Here is a 17,891-nt window from a genome sequence, read left to right on the forward strand (position 1 = left end):
AATAAATCGTGCCCAAAAGTTGTAAGTAAAAAAGAAGATACGTGATTCCATTGATATAAAATCTATAAAGTGAAATTAATCTACGGATGGAAAGCAGAAGAGAATAGTGAAGGACTGGAAGTTAGAAAGCTTGGACAGAGAAGTATGTCTATTGATTGTTGCAATGAATTTATAGGCAAATGTTTATCAGACTTTTATCTAATTGCATATGCTTTATATATGATTTACATGTCTGTTAGGCATCAAAACGTTGTTTCTAAATTAATTCATAGGCCAGGCAGGCATATAGATGCATGCCTTCAATCCCAGCAATTTCGACAATAAAAATAGGCATATCAGTCCAAGGCCATCTTTGGCAAAAACATGAGACTGGATCTGAAAACACTACGCAAAAGGTGGGGGCATTGTTCAAGTGGCAGAGTGCCTGCCAGAGAAGTGTGACCTCTTACCTCTGCCTCCAGTGAACGGGGGTTCCAGGGGTGCAGGCCACTCCCAGCTTCCAAACCCAGTTTGTACCCAACAACCCTCAGCATAGGTTCTTCTGCGACGAGGCCTCCTGCTTAGAAGCGCAGCTGCAAGTTAACAGAAGCACGATGCTTAAGTTAGAAGGGATGGAAGACGCTGTCTTCCACCTGCCCCAGCAGCACACCCGCAGGCTTGTCTGCTGCCACTGACTTCCCAGCCCACCACAACACTCCTCGGAAATGCTTACCACATCCTAGCAGCGATGATGAGAACTCAAACCCAGCCTGCTGGGTCCGGGAGGAGCACAAGGCGGCCCTGCAGTGGCTCTCGTGGACGTAGCGTGCGGCCCCGGCTGGGGTGGGGGTGGGGGCTGGCTGCTGGCGTGGAGAAGCGGGAAGAGGGGAGGACAGCGCGGTGGACGCCGGGCCGGCTGGGGCAGGGCGGGGGGGTGCGGGGGGTCTTGACCTTCGCTGTGAGTAGTGCAAATAAGTCACCCAGCGCTCAGGTTTGGAAAGTCTTTACACAATTTTTATTTGAAATCTTATATCCTTATAAAACTAATTACAACAAGATTGCCAACTGGACACTTTCTCAGCAAAATCTCTCTCTCTCTCTTACCCTGGGATCCATGATCCTGCCCTAACACAAAGAACACACTTCCTTCTTTCTCTTTCTTCCTTTCCTCCCTCCTGCTCTGAATGGGGAGCTGCTCTAAAGAATATCTTGACACGGGTGCCAGGAGCGCAGAGGCCCTTCTGGCTGGGATTCCTCTTGCCTGATCCAAAGGCCATTAAGCCCTGAACTTAAATCCAACTTTTCTGTCATCTGCAATCTCTCTCTCCCTGGGTCTCACACACAAACTACTTTAAAATGACCACAAACTGTAAAGCACTCAAGAATTGTTTAAGAAATGATTACAGGATCTAATAAATTACTTCAATATTTCAATAACTTAGCAGCTATTTTCTGTAGAAGAATTGTAAGGCTAATTTTAAAAAAAAACACATAATATGGTGAAGAATGACCCAAATACTAAGAAAAGGATGAATTCTGGAGACTAATACATTTTAGAACTCTTGTCTTAAAATAAGACCAGTTCTGTAATGCTTAGAAGGTTAGGAATACAATTTACACAGTAAAAATGATTTGGTTTGTTTTCAGTATGAAAGTACTTTTAATTTCCTTATTGCAGGTACAATGGCATCCAAGTCATCAATTTCTGTAACAGAAAAACAAGAATAAAGAACAGTAACTTGATAGTGAAAGCTTCCAGCACACAAGGTGGTGACGGCACGGTTTGGGGCACACGGGGCTCTTGTCTGACCGGGGCTGCGTGTGAGCCCACCTCGGCTCAGAGCCCCTCGGGGTGTCTGGTCCAGCACCCTCAGCAGTGCGTGGTGGCACCACCTGGCATGGCCACCTGTCTCATGTGAGGCCCGTGCCCTGAGGCGCGCCCCACGGGAGGTCCCCACTGGCCTAAAACGCGTGAGCCATGCTGCCGCGCTGCCTTTAGCTTCGGTCAGAACTCGCCTGTCTGAACTCACCACAAAATATCCCGATGCGGGAGAAGGGAGGGTTTGGTTCTTATCTTTGATCGTGGAAGGGATACTCGTTATTCCTGGTCCCCCGACTTCTGTTCCTCACTAGGTAAGGAAACTGCCTTCTAAAAGAACCTCACAGAGACCTCGCTGACCTGGGGGTTTTCTCAGCCAACCACACCACTGACATGAAAAAGAAATATAATACACAACCTAGATCCATACCTGGCTGACAACCAGATATTGTCAATAATATAGTATGTCAATAATATGTTGTCAATAATGTTGTTGCCAATAATATAGTATGTTTTGTTAAACAGTAACTTTCCCAATGTTTATTTTTTGCCTTTCCTTATTTAGTGCCTGTCCTGGGGCTTAAACTCTGAGCCTGAGTACTGTCACACCTCCACTTCTAGTTTTTAGGTGGTTAACTGGAGATAAAGAGTGTCATACACTTTCCTGTCTGGGCTGGCTTTGAACTGAGATCCTTAGATCTCAGCCTCCTGGGTAGCTAGGATGACAGGCGTGAGCCACCAGCGCCTGGCAAAATGTTCACTATTGAAGCATGCAGTCTACTGACCACAGATCCAGTCAATGATCATCACAAGGAGCAGAACCCTGCTTTCCCTCTGCGGACAGGACTCAGACACCTGGCACCTGGAGCCCACAAAAGCAACCACAGAGCCCCTCAGTTCCCTGGCTACAGACAACGCTTGGAGCTCCTCTGTGTTCTTATTTTCAACCAAGGTCAACTTAAGCCTCCCACTATCTGCCTACCAGGCATCCTTTCCTTTTTTCAAAAGTTGAGGGCTGACTCGTTTATGTACACACACATCTTCCAATGAGCACTGCACAGAGCGACTCAGGGCTGGGGCTACAGCTCATAGTGGAGTGTTTGCCTACACACAGGCCTCAGGTTCCATCCCTAGAACCAATAAACATGCAGACATGCATGCGTGCACACACACAGAATTGATCTTAATAAAACACATTAATTTTATAGCCACAAGAAATTACATTTAAATAAGAAAGCACCTCTCTCTGGCCTCAGATTCCCGCAGGAGACGCTTCGCCCAGGGCACAGGGCTTCCCCTACCACTTTTTTTTTTTTTGGGGGGGGGGTCAGGTTGTGGGGCCTGAACTCTGGGCCTGGGCGCTGTCCCTCAGCTCTTCAGCTCAAGGCTAGCGCTCTACCACTTGAACTACAGCACCACTTATGGTTTTCTAGTGGTTTATTGAAGAGTCTCATGGACTTTCCTGCCTGGGCTGGCTCTGAACTGCGAGCTTCAGATCTCAGCCTCCTGAGTAGCTAAGATGACAGGCGTGAGCCACCAGTGCCTGGCCCCCACCACTTCTTACACCACAGAGACAGGGCCTGACAGAGTAATGCCATTCCAATGGAAAGTTCCAGACAAGGCAGCCCCTGACTATGAACTCTCACACCAAGTCTGGGTGAAAACAGCGGCCCGGGTAGTGAAGGTGCGCCCCTCTCAGAAACCCATGCACGCACATCCTAAGATGTCAGCCACAGCCAGTGGAGTCTTACCTAAGACTTGTAGTAGATCATTAATAAAAGCCTGAAATGCCGGGAAAAATTCCTCATGTTCTTCCAACTTGCTGATAATGCTGTTTAAGAAATGCACCGTTTACACCACGTTTCCCACTGAGGGTCCCCGTGCCCCCCTGCAGTGATGTGGCTGCAGACACTGCCCCAGCAAAGACACGGCTGCCACGAAACACAGCCCAGAGCCGCCGCTGCAAGCTCTGCTCACCTCCTCAACACCTGCTCTCATCTTTTGGGGATCAGTCTAAATGTCTTTTAAAATGCCTTAAAGACTTTTTTTTTCCCAGTCATGGGTCTTGATCTCTGGGCCGGGGCGCTGTCCCTCAGCCCTTCGGCCCAAGGCAAGCGCTCTACCCCTTGAGCCACAGCACCACTTCCGGTTTTCTGAGTGGTTCACTGGAGATCAGTCTCTTACGGATTTTCCTGCCCTGGCTGGCTCTGAACCGTGATCCTTAAATCTCAGCCTCCTGAGTAGCCAGGATGACAGGCGTGAGCCACTGGTGACCAGCCTAGATTTTTTCTTTAAACACCTACTGTTATGTTAGTGAAGCCTAACCCTCACCCCGAAAACCCTTTCCCATTTGCCTCCTATCAAATAATTAACAAACATCCACAGTAATGGCTCCTGGCCTCAAGACAGTCTGCAGGATGTATGTGGACTCCCTGGCCATCTCCCGTGCACTTGGGTTTACCATCTATTTTCTTTTCTTTTGGTTGGTCGTGGAGCTTGAACTCTGGGCCTGGGCGCTGTCACTCAGTTCTTCAGCTCAAGGCGAGCACTCTACCATTTGAGCCACAGCGCCACTTCTGGTTTTTGTGGTGGTTCACTGGAGATCAGAGTCTCACGGACTTTCCTGCCCGGACTAACTTTGAGCCGTGATCCTTAGATCTCAGCCTCCTTGAGTAGCTAGGATGGCAGGCATGAGCCACCGGTGCCTGGCTTACCATCTATTTTCATCTTCAATATGCTGGCACTTTCTCCATCCATAAGAGCTGGCGTTATTTAAAGCGTGCCATTCCGAACAGGAAAGGTAAAGTAACATAGGAGGAGTTTGCAGGACTTTAACTATGCTACTTCAAGAGTGGTGGATGATTCTTTTCTTTTTTTTGTTGGTCGTGGGGTCTGAACTCTGGGCCTGGGCGCTGTCCCTCAGCTCTTCAGCTCAAGGCTAGCGCTCTACCACTGGAGCCACAGCACTTTGTCTGTTTATGTGGTGCTGAGGAATGGAACCCAGGCCTCGTGCATGCCAGGTGAGCGCTCTACCCCTGCGCCCCCCCCCCCAGCCCTGGGTGGTTCTTTTCAAATGGTACCTTTGGAGGTCTTCAGGTCCTAGCACGCGCTTCACCTGCTCCTTCACGTCCTCGTGCAGCAGCCTGCACAGCCTGCCCACCGTGCTCACCAGCACGCACAGCGAAGACGAGCTGTCTGTAGGGGAGGAGCACTGGGCGGTGAGCACGCAGCTCTGCTGCGTGTGCACACCCCTGCTCCTCAGAAGGCCTTGTCCAGAAGGACGCCTAAGTTTACTCGGAACCCCAAATCCCACAGGCTGATGAATAAGCCCAGGAACTCTGGATAGAGTGGGTTTGGGTCACAGCTAAGGAACAATGAGCTGAGAAAAACTCTCATTTTTTCTTTTGCGTATGCCAGTACTGGAGCTTGAACTCGGGCCTGGGTGCTGTCCCTGAGCTTTCTTTGCTCAAGGCTGGCATTCTACCACTTGAGCCAGAGCTCCACTTCTGACTTTTTGCTGGTTAATTGGAGATAGAAGTCTCATGGACTTTCCTGCCCAGGCTGACTTCAAACTCTGATTCTCAGATCTCCACCTCTTGAGTAGCTAGAATTATAGGTCTGAGTCATTGGCACCCAGCAAAAATTTTTCCTCTGGTAGGGTGGCCCACATCTGTAATCTTAACACTCAAGAGGCTGAGATAGAAGGATTATGAGTTTGAGGCCAGCCTGGGCTACACAGTGAGCTCCAGACCACCCTGAACACTGAGCAACACTTTTCCAAAAAAATAAAAATAAATAAATTACCCTTTGTTGACTCAAGGAGAGCAGTTTTCAAATGGGGACCGACAGGACAAAGGCCCTCACCTAAATTTAAGAGCTCCTGGAGGTTTCTCACAGCGTTGCTCATCTCCCCCAGCCTCGTGTACACTTCATTCATCCGCGGGTACACTCCGTTCAAGGACGGCACGTCGAACAGTTTTTGGAAGTGGGAGACAATAGCGTGCAGCATTTGAAGGTTCGGCATTTTGCTGTCCTGTTCAAAAGGGGGCAGAAAACGCTATGCACATGTGTGCACACCCCAAGACCTTGGCTCTCGTGGAGAAGAGCAGCCACAGGAGCCCCGAGTACCTGTCTGTCCTTATTCTCCACTTCCTCCAGCATGGTGTCCACCATGAGCAGCAGGTCCTCCACTCTGACACCTTCGTTCTCACTCTGCTTTCTGAAGTTGTGCCACGGGACCAGCTCTGCAGACAGCATCTTCAGGGTTTTGTACAAATCCTTTACGACAAAACACACTACATGGTATGATAAATACCCATTTTGACAGCTGGTCTCAACAGCAACACTAATACAACCCAGCAAGCCATGCAGGCTGGAGACAGAGATATGTAGCATCATCACCTTGGTGAGGGTTCTTAAAACTCTGTCAGCCTGACCTCCGGCTCTTGATCATCCTGGCCTCACCAGGTTGAGGCTGGATTGGCCTCAAACTGAGAACCTACTGATCTCTGACTCCCAAGTAGCTTGGATTACAGACATGACCACCATACCCAATGCAAATAAACATTATAAACACTAGAATTGAAAGATTAAAGATATGAGGGGAAAAAGCCTCTGCGTAGTACCATAAGGATACCTTTGTTACACAACCTTCTACCAACAGGTGCACTTATAAAATGATCTATGGTTAAAAAAAACCCAATTTTACAAATTTATGCTGGAGAATCAGAGTGTTACAAAGCTAGGCTAGAAGCACAGTTCAGCGTAGACTGCCTGAAGTATAAGGGGACTAGGTTCAACTCTCAGCACTGCAAAAATGACACAGAAGTATGTATGTACTCACATACATACACACATATATTCATAACACAATGTCCACTTAGTCCATTCCTTTTATGGCTGAATAATATTCCACTAAGAGTAGCCATTGTTTATACACTGTTGATGGGAATATAGTGTAGTACAGCCATTATTGGAAAATGATATGGTGGTTCCTCAAAAACCTAGGAACAGAACTCCTATTTGATCCAGCATTCTTCTATTAAGATAGATGCATCCAAATCAAATAAAGTTAACATGTCAAAGTGATTCCAGCACTCACACTTGTACTGTGGTATTATTTGCAATTGCTAATATATGCAATCAACCTTCGTGTCCAAGACAAACGAATGGACAAAGGAACTGTGTGTGGAGGGTATACAGTAGGTATTATTCAGCCATAGCAGATTAGAATTCTGTCATTTTGAGTCATGTAGATGGAAATAGAAGGCATTATGTTAAGTGAGATAAACCAAACTCCCAAAGACAAACACCACGTTTTTACTTAGAGATGAGAGCTAAAGAGTGACCTTCCTCCAGGGAGAATGGAGGGTGGCTTCCGGAGACTTGGAGGAACACTGGCAAGAAGAGACAGAAAGAGGGGGAGGAGCGGGGAGGGGGAAGGGGGACGAGAGGGGGGGGGGGGGGGATGGAGACAGTGGGAGCAGGCAGAATAAGGAAGGCTGACAACTCCGTGTTGTGTGCAGAACGGCTAGTCCCTAGAGAAGATGCTGACTGTTCCCAACTTCAATAAATTACAACGTGGGAGGTGGAGCACGCTGATGGCTCTGATCTGATGTGGCGCACTGTAAAATGTATTGAAATGCCAGACTGAGCCCGTGTGTACAGGTACACGTCAATAAAATAAAGCATAAATGTAGTAACATTCTATAATGTGTAAACGGCCCACCGCTTACGCACTCACTCTTCAAAACAATCCTCTTTTCAGTCAAACCCAACCTGAGAAAAATATGATCTTGGGCTGGGAAGGAGGCTCAGTGGCAGAGTGCTTGCCCTGCATGCCTGAGGCCCTGGGCTCAATTCCTCAGCCTCACACAAGCAGAAATGGCCAGATGTGGTGCTGTGGCTCAAGTGGTAGAGCGCTCGCCTTCAGCTGAAGAACCGAGGGACAGTGCCCAGGCCCTGAGTTCAAGCCCCATAACCGGATTTAAATAAAAAGAAAAGGAAAATATAATCTGGGGAAGATGGCCGTATCTAACCAGTTGCTACATTAGAGAGTCCTCCAAGACTCGTGTCTAGACTCTGCCAGGACGCAGAGTCTCTCACGTGGAGGGCAGAAGCACAAGCAGGCACTGCACTGGCTGCCCTGCGCATGCTCAGAGTATTCAGATCACACAGCAGACTCTGCCTCTCCTACACAGAAAACAATGTCAGCAAGAACCCACCGCCACTGCCCAGCACCTCTTGGGGAGAGGATCAGTGGAGCTGTGGCTCAAGTGGTAGAGCAGCAGCTTACACAAAAGAGCCAAGGAACTGCACCAGGGCCCTGAGTACAAACCCCAAGACATTCTTACACTTACACACACACCCACATACACCACAGCTTCTGCACAGCAAGAGACAATTACTGAGATGGCCTACAGATTGAAGAAAATCTTTGCTCATATTCATATGACAGGGGAATAATATCCAGATTATTCAATGAGGTCAAAAATTAATCACACAAAGACCAAATAATCCTTGCTGGGGGCCGGGGGCTCACGTCTGTCATCCTAACTACTCAGGAGGCTGAGATCCAAGGATCATGGTTGGAAGCCAGCCCAGGCAGGAAAGTGTCTGAGACGCTTATCTCCAATGAACCACCCCCAAACCAGAAGTGGTGCTGTGGTACAAAGTGGTAGAACACTAACCTTGAGCAAAAAAGCTCAGAGACATTGCCCAGGCCCGAGCTCAAGCCCCATAACCAACCTTAAACAAAAAAGGAATACAGACTAAATTCCAAATGAGATTGTAACTCACCCCATCAGAATGCAATCATAAACACAATTTAAAAAATGAGTGCGGCCCAGGACACAGGGCAAAGGGACTCTTAGCCTGTCACACACAGTGTGCAGCCACTAAGGAAACCAGTGTGGAGGGGCTCAGAAAACAGACTGCAGCCTCCATGAGCTTCTATACACTAGCCACGCTGCCTACAGCGTTCCCTGCAATGTGCAGGCCTAGAACCAGGCTGGGTGCCCAAGCCACACCCATGAGCAAAGAAAATGAGCTGTCTGTGAACTGTTAATCACCTGTAAAAAAAACTGAATTATGTCATTGTTCAAGAACACTGAAGCTGGGCACGGTGGCTCACACCTGTCATCCTAGCCACTCACGCAGGAGGCTGAGATCTGAGGATCAAGGTTCAAAGCCAGACCGGGCAGGAAAGGCCTTGAGACTCCTATCTCCAATAAACCACTCAGAAAACCGGAAGGGGCGCTGTGGCTCAAGTTGTAGAGCGCTCGCCTTGAGCTGAAGAGCTGAGGGACAGCGCCCAGGCACAGAGTTCAAGTTCAACAACCACCAAAAAAACCCAAAAAACTGATAAATTGGAGAACATTATGTTAAGTAAGCCAGACTCTGAAAGGTATCACACTTGACTTTCATATATAGAGTCTAGATTTTAAAAGTAATCACCCCCCCAAAAAAAAAGCCATGGAAATAAAATAGGAGTACTGGGAGAAGAGAATGGGGTAGGGGTTCAAGAGAAAGTGCTAAGAACTATCATCAAAGCTACATACAGATAGGAAAATGTCATAAACCTACTACTGTGCACAACGAATGCACACTAGATATAAAAGGAGCAAGGTTCCACTTTTGTTTCGTGGTACTGGGGATTGAACTCAGCGTCTCCAACTTGTCAAGCAAGCGGTCCACCACTGAGCCGCAGCTCACACCCCTTTTTGGCTCTAGTTTTGTTTTTAAATAGGGCATAGTGTGAGGCCAGCCTCACACTACAATCATCCTGTTTCAGCCTCTCAAGCAGCTAAGCTCACAGCTGTGCACCACCACCCTGACAGTTTCAGACAAGATCAGCAGCAGCAGCAGCCACCACGTTCTGCTAAGAAAAGCCACCGAGTTCAACAGACTTGCAAACAGGTGAAGAGCATTCATGTCTTACCTTTAGGGATGTCAGCTCATCTGCCCACATTTCTATTATTGGAATGAGATGTTCAAATCCACAGTCTTGCACAAGGTCTTTGTTGAAATTTGGGGCTCCTCCTTTGCTCTGCTTGTAAATTATTACTGGAGTTCTGGGGTTGTGAATAATGGAGTTGATGCTACACAGCACCTTTAAAAGACACAGTGTTTCCTGTCAAAACACTTATCCCGGCCTGAGAGATGCAGGCCGTGCTGTAGGTACTAAATTACTAATCTCAGGTATTAATAACTGGGTGTGATGGTGCATGCCTGTAATCCCAGGAGTCAAGTGGCTGGGGCAGGATTGTGAGTTCAGAGCCAGCCTGCGCTACACAGTGACACCCTGTCCCAACAGAAAAGGGCATTCAAGGAGACGGACGCTTGCCATGCTGTGGTAAACCTTGTTAACATGGTTCAACAGTTCCAATGAGATCCAAGAAATCAGTAGCTTAGGTGGTAGAGTGCCAGCCAATAAGCAGGATCATCAGATACTGAGGAGAGTTCTGAGAAGATCCAGAACCTTCCAGAAAAACTAAAATCTATCTTAAAACCACCCACATAATATAGCGTAACCAGCTGGACATCCTTGGCTAGTCTCTCCATTTTCATTTCTGCCCCCTCACACTTAAGCTGAGTAGGGTATTAAGAGACCTTCAGGCGAGGGTCGGGGTACAGGAAGTCTAAAGAGAAGTCCCAGACACACCACGGTGTGCTGGTCTTGGCGAGAGACGCCTGGCTGTTAGAAGCGCACTGGGGAAGACGTATGAGACCACATAGGACCTACAGAAAAGCCTGCTGTTTGCTCCTCCCCCATAAAAGCTTACAACAAACAGGTCCTCTGAGAATGCAGCCTCTGGTGTTGGTTTTTTGTTTTGGTATAGCTTAGGAGAATGTGCTTGTTCAGTTCAGTTCTATTATATAATTCATCTACGAGTACTTTTTTTTTTTTTTGCTGGTCCTGAGGCTTGAGCTCAGGGCCTGGGCACTGTCCCCTGAGCTTGTTTTGCTCAAGGCTAGCACTCTACCACTTGAGCCACAACACCACTTCTGGCTTTTTTGTGTATGTGGTACTAAGGAATCAAACCCAGAGCTTCATGCATGCTAGGCAAGCACTCTACCACCGAGCCACCTTCCCAGCCATGGAATACTATTTCAATTGAGAAAATAACTAATGCTCTTCCGGTAAATGAACAGTGAGGAGACCGCGCTCTTCCTGGGTGGGCTCTATCTGCATGCGTTAGCACCCAGGCACTAGTGCTAGGACACACCTACACGAACCAGATCACGCCCTGGCTCAGTCTGCTCACCACCTCCAGCCCTTTCCTGCAATTCTGGGCAAGCCAAGGCCAGCGCAGGACCTGGAGAAATGAGGGAGCCAAGAGGGAGCTGAGCACCCCTCCAGGCACAGTGCTCGAAGAGAAGCAGGCTGAGCTAAGGCAGAGGACACAGCAGGAGGGAGAAGCTGGGGACCGGATGAGGCCGGGACGTCTTCCCGGCTTTTGAATGTGCTTTCTTCCAACTTCTTATTATGAAAGCTTTCAAAGGAACAGAAAGGGGGCCCTGTTTGAGCATTCTTCAGAGAAACAGAACCAACAGAAAAATGTGTGCAGCTATGTGGCTGGCTTTATCTTGGCAGAATCATGTTTAACCCAGGATCCCGACACAGTGAGCCCTATCAGGCAGATTCGCAAGACTGATGGTCAGGAGCTCCTTGTGGTCAATACTAGATCCAGCAGCTCACATCTGGCCATATTTGCTTGCTCTATCTATACTTTTAGTTGAACTATTTAAAGAAATACAGACATCATGGTTCTTTTAAATTTTTTTTTATTTCTTTTTTTTTGAGTCAAGAGTCTTGCTATGCATTTCAAGCTGGTCTTGAGCTCACTGAGTCACCCAGGCTGGCCTTGAACTCATATGATTCTCCTGCCTCTATCTCCCAAGTGCTGGGATACAGATGTGTGCCTCTGTGCCTCGAAACACCGAGACTTTACCCTCAAATAGCACATCTCTCCTAAAAGCAGGGCTAACCAAGTCTATAAACTCACAATACCACATGGCCAAGTCTATAACCTCATAATACTCATATGGCTAGTAACTCTCTAATATTGATCCCCAACTGAATTTTAAGTATCTTACTGTGTATGCTAATGTGTGACCACAGCCCACATATGTTGAGTTCTCTATTGTATATCATCGAAAGACAAGCAAAAGAACCCCAAACAGCATGTTTAAAAAGCAAAGCATAAGACCTACCCATTTCTCAATGTCCAGTGTTTTGTTTAAAAAGTACAAAGACCACATTTTCCTCTGCAATTGTTCTTCAAGCTACAACTACCATCTGAGCCATACCCACAAACCTTTGTCTTTTTTTTCTTGGGATAGGAACATGATTTCTGCCTGGGCTGGCTTGCCCGAGATCATCCTGTTTAAGCTCCTAGCATCGCTGGAGTGGCAGGCATGTACCACTGTACTCTATTTTTTCTGTTGAAATGGCGGGGAGGGGAGCAGGTATTCTCAGAAACATTTTGCTTGGGCTGACCTCAAACTTCAACCCTCCAGATCTCAGTCTCCCAAGTAGCCAGGATTATAGGCATGAGCCTACTGCACCCAGATCATAATTCATAAAGTTAATACAACTTAAGTTTATCTCAATAGGATTTTTTTAACTTGAAAAATTATTTCATGTGTTTTAAGAACATGGCCAAGAAAAATGTGAAAATACTGGTTTCAAAGGGTATCAAAACCTACAATAAAACAGAGCTTAGAACAAATATAGAAGAATCTAGGAATACATTTATACATACAGAGAAACATGACCGAAGGGTCTTCAGCCCCATAGACAAAAAATGGGAAGGTGGCTCAGTGGTAGAGCGCTTGCCTTGCATGCCTGAGGCCCTGGGTTCGATTCCTCAGCACCATATAAGCAAAAAGAAAAAAGCCAGGAGTGGCGCTATGGCTAAAGTGGTAGAGCGCTCACCTTGAGCTGAAGAGCTGAGGGACAGCGCCCAGGCCCAGAGTTCAGGCCCCATGACCAGACCGTCCAAAAAAAAAAAAAAGTGTTCATCAAGAGACTACAATTCCCATACACAGAGGAACCAGGCATGGGGGAATAAGATGGGATTGGGGCATAACTAGCTGAGTACTCAGGCTATCCCTGGGAAAGACTAACTGCTGATCAAGAACACACAGGAAATAAGGGAGCCAGAGATGAAGACTTAAGTAAAATCTCTTTATGTTTCAGATATTAGTAAGTAATTCAACAGTTAAAAACCCTAGGTAAGCCAGGTACTGGTGGCTCATGCCTGTAACCCTAGCTACTCAGGAGGCTGAGATCTGAGGATTGCGGTTCAAAGCCAGCCGAGGCAGGAAAGTCCATGAGACTCTTATCTCCAATAAGCCCCTCAAAAACCTGAAGGGGTGCTGTGGCTCAAAGTGGTAGAGTACTAGCCTTGAGCTGAAGAGCTCAGGGACAGTGCCCAGACCCAGAGGTCAAGCCCCATGACCGACAAAAAAAACAAACAAAAAAAACAAAAACCAAACACCCAAAGTGGTCCTTGGCTCAAGTGGTAGAGTGCTCGCCTTGAGCTGAAGAGCTCAGGGACAGTGCCCAGGCCCAGAGTTCAAGCCCAGGACTGGCAAAAAATAAAAATAATAATGGACAGGCATTTCCTAGTCATTATTCCTCAAACGATACCTTCCAGCTGCTTACAGTGCACTTCCCTTGCACTAGGTCCTACGAGTACTGGCAGGTGACATGTAAATATCACCTCTATTATATACAAACACTATGGCATTTTTAGGTGGGCTTTTGTAGAGTGTGGTGTCCTGAAACCGATTCCCCCCAGATGCCACGGGCCGGCAGCACAAATGTTCCTTACCACATAATGGTTTATTACACTGCCACAGAAAGCAAGGTCCTCACAACCACCATTCTTTACAGTAGCGATTCAATACCTGAAAGTATCTCTGGTCAACTAGGGCTGGTTGATGGTTTTCTTTGCTGGGCATATCTTTTCTTTCTGTGTCCTCAGTCTTTTTAGGACTGATAAGCTCTTGTAATCTAAAGAAGAGGGGGGAAAAGTCAAGATAATACAAGATGTTTTCTGAGACACTAGATTAAAATGGGCAACTCACTGAACCAGCTGGCCTCCTAAGGGTTTTGTATCATTTGACTTCTATACATGCAGGCTTTAAATGAGCATGCACACGCAGAAAATGCATGTCATATTGTCCTCCCAACAGACCTCAAATCAAAAGGCATCCCTGAACACAGAAGGGACCAGACTGAAGAAGAAAACTCCAATCACCCTCCAAAACAACAGCATAGGGAAGAACTACAGTAGAAGAGGGGCATGGGCTCCAGGCTCAGTATACCAAAGCCACACTCTGCAGTGGCAGGACCTGGATTGGGTACCAGAGCAGCCATATCCACACAGCTTGGCCTCGCTTTTCATTTTCTACTTGTGGCAAAGGAGACTACAGTGACCTGTGGGCTGTCAGGAGAATACACAGACCCAGAGAACACTGTGCCATGGCTGTAAGGACTCAAAAGAAAGGACAGACCAGAAGCCTAGGACTGAATGCTCTCCTTCTCAAAACACCCCTGCAGACAGGCTGTGGAAATATCCTCCATTCCTCCTCAGACCTCCAAAGAGTCTCCAAATATTGTATAATTACCCCCTCTTCAATTTCAATGTCATCAGTTATCAGCTGGGACACCAACCCACTAAATGGACCCCATGACTTGTGAATGGATTCTGGCCTGACATTTGTAAAACAGACTAGTAAAATTCTATCGTGTCATGTTTAGCGGATCTGCACTGCTCATAGGGTCTGGCTGCATCAGGCTGGCTTCAGCCTCCTGAGACATCAGTAGTGGTATCCATCATCCAGGCTTCTTCCTGATTCACTTTTCACCCCAGTTACTATTCTTTTATGTTGTTGTTTTGTTTTTGTTGGTTGTGGGGCTTGAACTCTGGGCTTGGGCGCTGTCCCTGCGCTCTTCAGCTCAAGGCAAGCACTCTACTGCTGCTTGAGCCACAGCGCCACTTCCAGTTTTCTAGTGGTTTATTGGAGATAAGAGTCTCACAGACTTTCCTGCCTGGGCTGGCTTTTGAACCGTGATCCTCAGATCTCTGCCTCCTGAGTAGCTAGGATTACAGGCTACCCCAGTTACTATCGTAGGGCTCTGCACTGCCCTCAGTGACTGTTCTCTGCCCTCTGGCAAGTATATGACCACATCAAACCAGCTAGCAGAACTAAGCAGCCAGCCTCCTTCTTCCAGAGCTCACAATGCTTCTCTACTGGACTCCCTATCTACGTCCGTCATTTACAGAGTCTGTCTGGAAGCAGCACCATAAACGTATTATCTAGAATACAAAAACACACTGAGAAGCTAATATGGCTTTTAGAGAAAATACAAGCAAACAAGTGTATCTGAATTTAACTACCATTTAAACTTTTACTAGCCAGTCACTGGAATACACACCTATAATCCTAGTACTTGGGAGGCAGGGGCAGGAAGATCTCAAATTCAAGGTCAGCCTCAACACAGCAAGAGGACCTCTCAAAAAACAAATCTAGCTGGGCACTAGTGGCTCATGCCTGTAGTCCTAGCTACTCAGGAGGCCAAGATCTGAGGATCGAGGTTCAAAGCCAGGCCAGGCAGGAAAGGCTGGACTCTTACTGCCTCAGGGATAATCCAAACTCAAAGGGAAAGAGAAGAAACACTGGCAGAGGATGCCACAACCAAAATGGGACCCAGACACAGAAAGGGATGTGAAATTTTCTTAAAATAGGGTGAGAGGGCCCTGGCCTACACTCACAAAACTCTTCCCTCCCTCAGGCTGCAATGCTGCCAGGTTACCACTGTGTGGCAGTACAGCAACCTCTAGGCTGTACTGCCAGGGTGTCCTCAATTTTCTTTTGCATCTCTTGTTTGTATTGAAGGTCTGTTCTCAGACACTCCCCACCCTCTTACCCCTCCCTCCGCCCACTACCTCCCCCCCCCCATTCATCCCCTTCCCCTGAAAAACAAAACAAAAATCAGAAGCCTGTGGGCAGAGATTTTAGGCAGAAAGATGGTCACCCTGACAGCATCTGGCTGGTAATCACCTAGTGCCATGCCACAAGGGAAAAACAAAACAAAACAGAACCCAAAGAGCCAGCCCTGGTGGTCCTGTATCTTGCTTATGTTATGGCAGTGAGTGAACAAAAGTTGCTAATTTCAGTTTGGCTCACTTGCCCAATGGATGATTAGAAATCTGATTAAGGATCTGATTTCTACTCAAGTTCTTCTACTACCCCCCACATAGCAAGGGCAAGTGAACTTGTTTCTACATGTAGGTACTGAGAAATTTCCAAACTAAAAAAAAAAAAAGTTTTTTTTTTTTCAAAACTATAAAAACAGGCAGCAAGATATTTAAAGATGGTGTTCCAAAGCTAGCCGGAGCAGGAAAGTCTGAGGCTCTTAACTCCAGTTAACCACCATTTGAGCTGTGGCTCAAGTAGTAGAGCCATCAGCCTTGAGCAAAAAAGTTCAAGGAGTGTCCCAGACCCAAAGTTTAAGCCCCAGGACTGGCGCAATAAACAAAGAAACAAACAAAATGCTGGTAACAGATATATCTTGGATAAAATATAATTACTTAACACTTTTCTTAAGGGCCTTTTCCAATTTCTTCACCTGTTGTTTATAAAGTCTTAATTCATGCTGTGTTGGCCTGTAGGAAAAAAAAAATCATATGGAATGCAATTTAACTTTCTAAACAAAATGACAAATGGATTCAATAAACAAAACAGTGCTGTATTGTTTATTGTCATAAGCAAGCATACTGAAATTCTTAAAGTATTTCTGATGAAGTACTTATGGACATTTGGATCTTTCTTTTGTACAATTCCTATTTAAAAATTTTCTTTCACTTTTGTTGTTAATCTAGAACTTTTTTGTTGTTGTTGGTCGTGGGCTTGAACTCGGCCTGGGACACTATCCCTGAGCTCTTCAGCTCAAAGCGAGCGCTCTACCACTTGAGCCACAGCGCCACTTCTGGTTTTCTGGTGGTTCATTGGAGATAAGTCTCAGAGACTTTCCTGCCCTGGCTGGCTTTGAACCATGATCCTCAGATTTCAGCCTACTGAGTTGCTAGGATTACAGGCGTGAGCCACGGGAACCCGGCCAATCTAGCACTTTTTATCAAATATACAGATTGAATCACAGAGAATACTATACCAAACCTGGTGTATCTACCACCCAGCTTTATCAAGCTGGAATATTAGGGATCAAATCTTTGAAGACTAAGACCTCCCTCTACCTAAAACGCCACGTGTCCTTCCGTTACGTCATTCCCTGGCTCCTGTGCCACAGGGGGATAGTGTGCACTCTCTTCTACCTTGCCTTTTATTCCCAAGCACCTTCTTAGTCCTTCCTATGTATTCACACCAACAAACACACACTGTCCTACAGCAGCTCTGCAGACTTCTTATCAATGACCACAACAATGTTTAGCCTTCGACAGGGGTCAACTTTGTGTCTAATGGCTCATAGCCAGCAGGTGGCGCTGCCTTGCATTGCTTTGCTCGGGTATCTTTCTGCTGGTTCTAGATTTCTACTGATTCTCCTGAATTTGAGGAGAAACCCACTGATATGAGACAGTAAGTAACACAGTGGGCATTTTAAAACCATTAAGACAGTAAATTTTAAATGCTTTCACTATAAAAAAATTACCAGTATTTGAAGTCATTGGTCTGCTAATTAGCTTGTTACATTCATAAATCACATTATTTTATACCCACATATATATATATATACACACACATACAACATAACTTTACCAATACACATATATAAGAATATATGTAGTTGTATTCAAATATGTAAAATGTATGAGATATGCAAATACAACTATAATTTGTCAAGTTAAATTTCATAATTAAAAAATGCTAAGTTAAAAAAGGAAAACCTATAGGGTTGGGAAGGTAGCTCAGTGGTAGAGCACATGCCTTGCATGCCAGAGGCCCTGGGTTCAATTCCTCAGTACCACATAAGCAAAAAGAAAAAAGCCGGAAGTGGTGCTGTGGCTCAAGTGGTAGAGTGCTAGCCTTGAGCTGAAGAGCTGAGGGACAGCGCCCAGGCCCA

At 46.5% G+C, this 17,891-nt stretch overlaps 1 protein-coding gene across 1 annotated transcript in view; it reads right to left on the reverse strand.

Annotated features, from left to right (window-relative positions):
* Positions 1–983: 983 nt before the first annotated feature.
* Cep70 (centrosomal protein 70kDa) overlaps positions 984–17,891 on the reverse strand; it is a 33,266-nt gene continuing 16,358 nt past the window's right edge. Inside the window, exons 9-16 of the mRNA XM_013034668.1 lie at positions 16,405–16,479; positions 13,715–13,820; positions 9,738–9,908; positions 5,927–6,076; positions 5,663–5,831; positions 4,879–4,993; positions 3,550–3,629; positions 984–1,684 (exon numbers count right to left, since the gene is read on the reverse strand). Coding sequence (XP_012890122.1) covers positions 1,623–1,684; positions 3,550–3,629; positions 4,879–4,993; positions 5,663–5,831; positions 5,927–6,076; positions 9,738–9,908; positions 13,715–13,820; positions 16,405–16,479 — 928 coding nt within the window. The 3' untranslated portion in view covers positions 984–1,622. The remainder of the gene's footprint in view (positions 1,685–3,549; positions 3,630–4,878; positions 4,994–5,662; positions 5,832–5,926; positions 6,077–9,737; positions 9,909–13,714; positions 13,821–16,404; positions 16,480–17,891) is intronic.

Source organism: Dipodomys ordii, unplaced genomic scaffold (genome assembly GCF_000151885.1).
Source record: "Dipodomys ordii isolate 6190 unplaced genomic scaffold, Dord_2.0 Scaffold193, whole genome shotgun sequence".
NCBI classification, from domain to species: Eukaryota; Metazoa; Chordata; class Mammalia; order Rodentia; family Heteromyidae; genus Dipodomys; species Dipodomys ordii.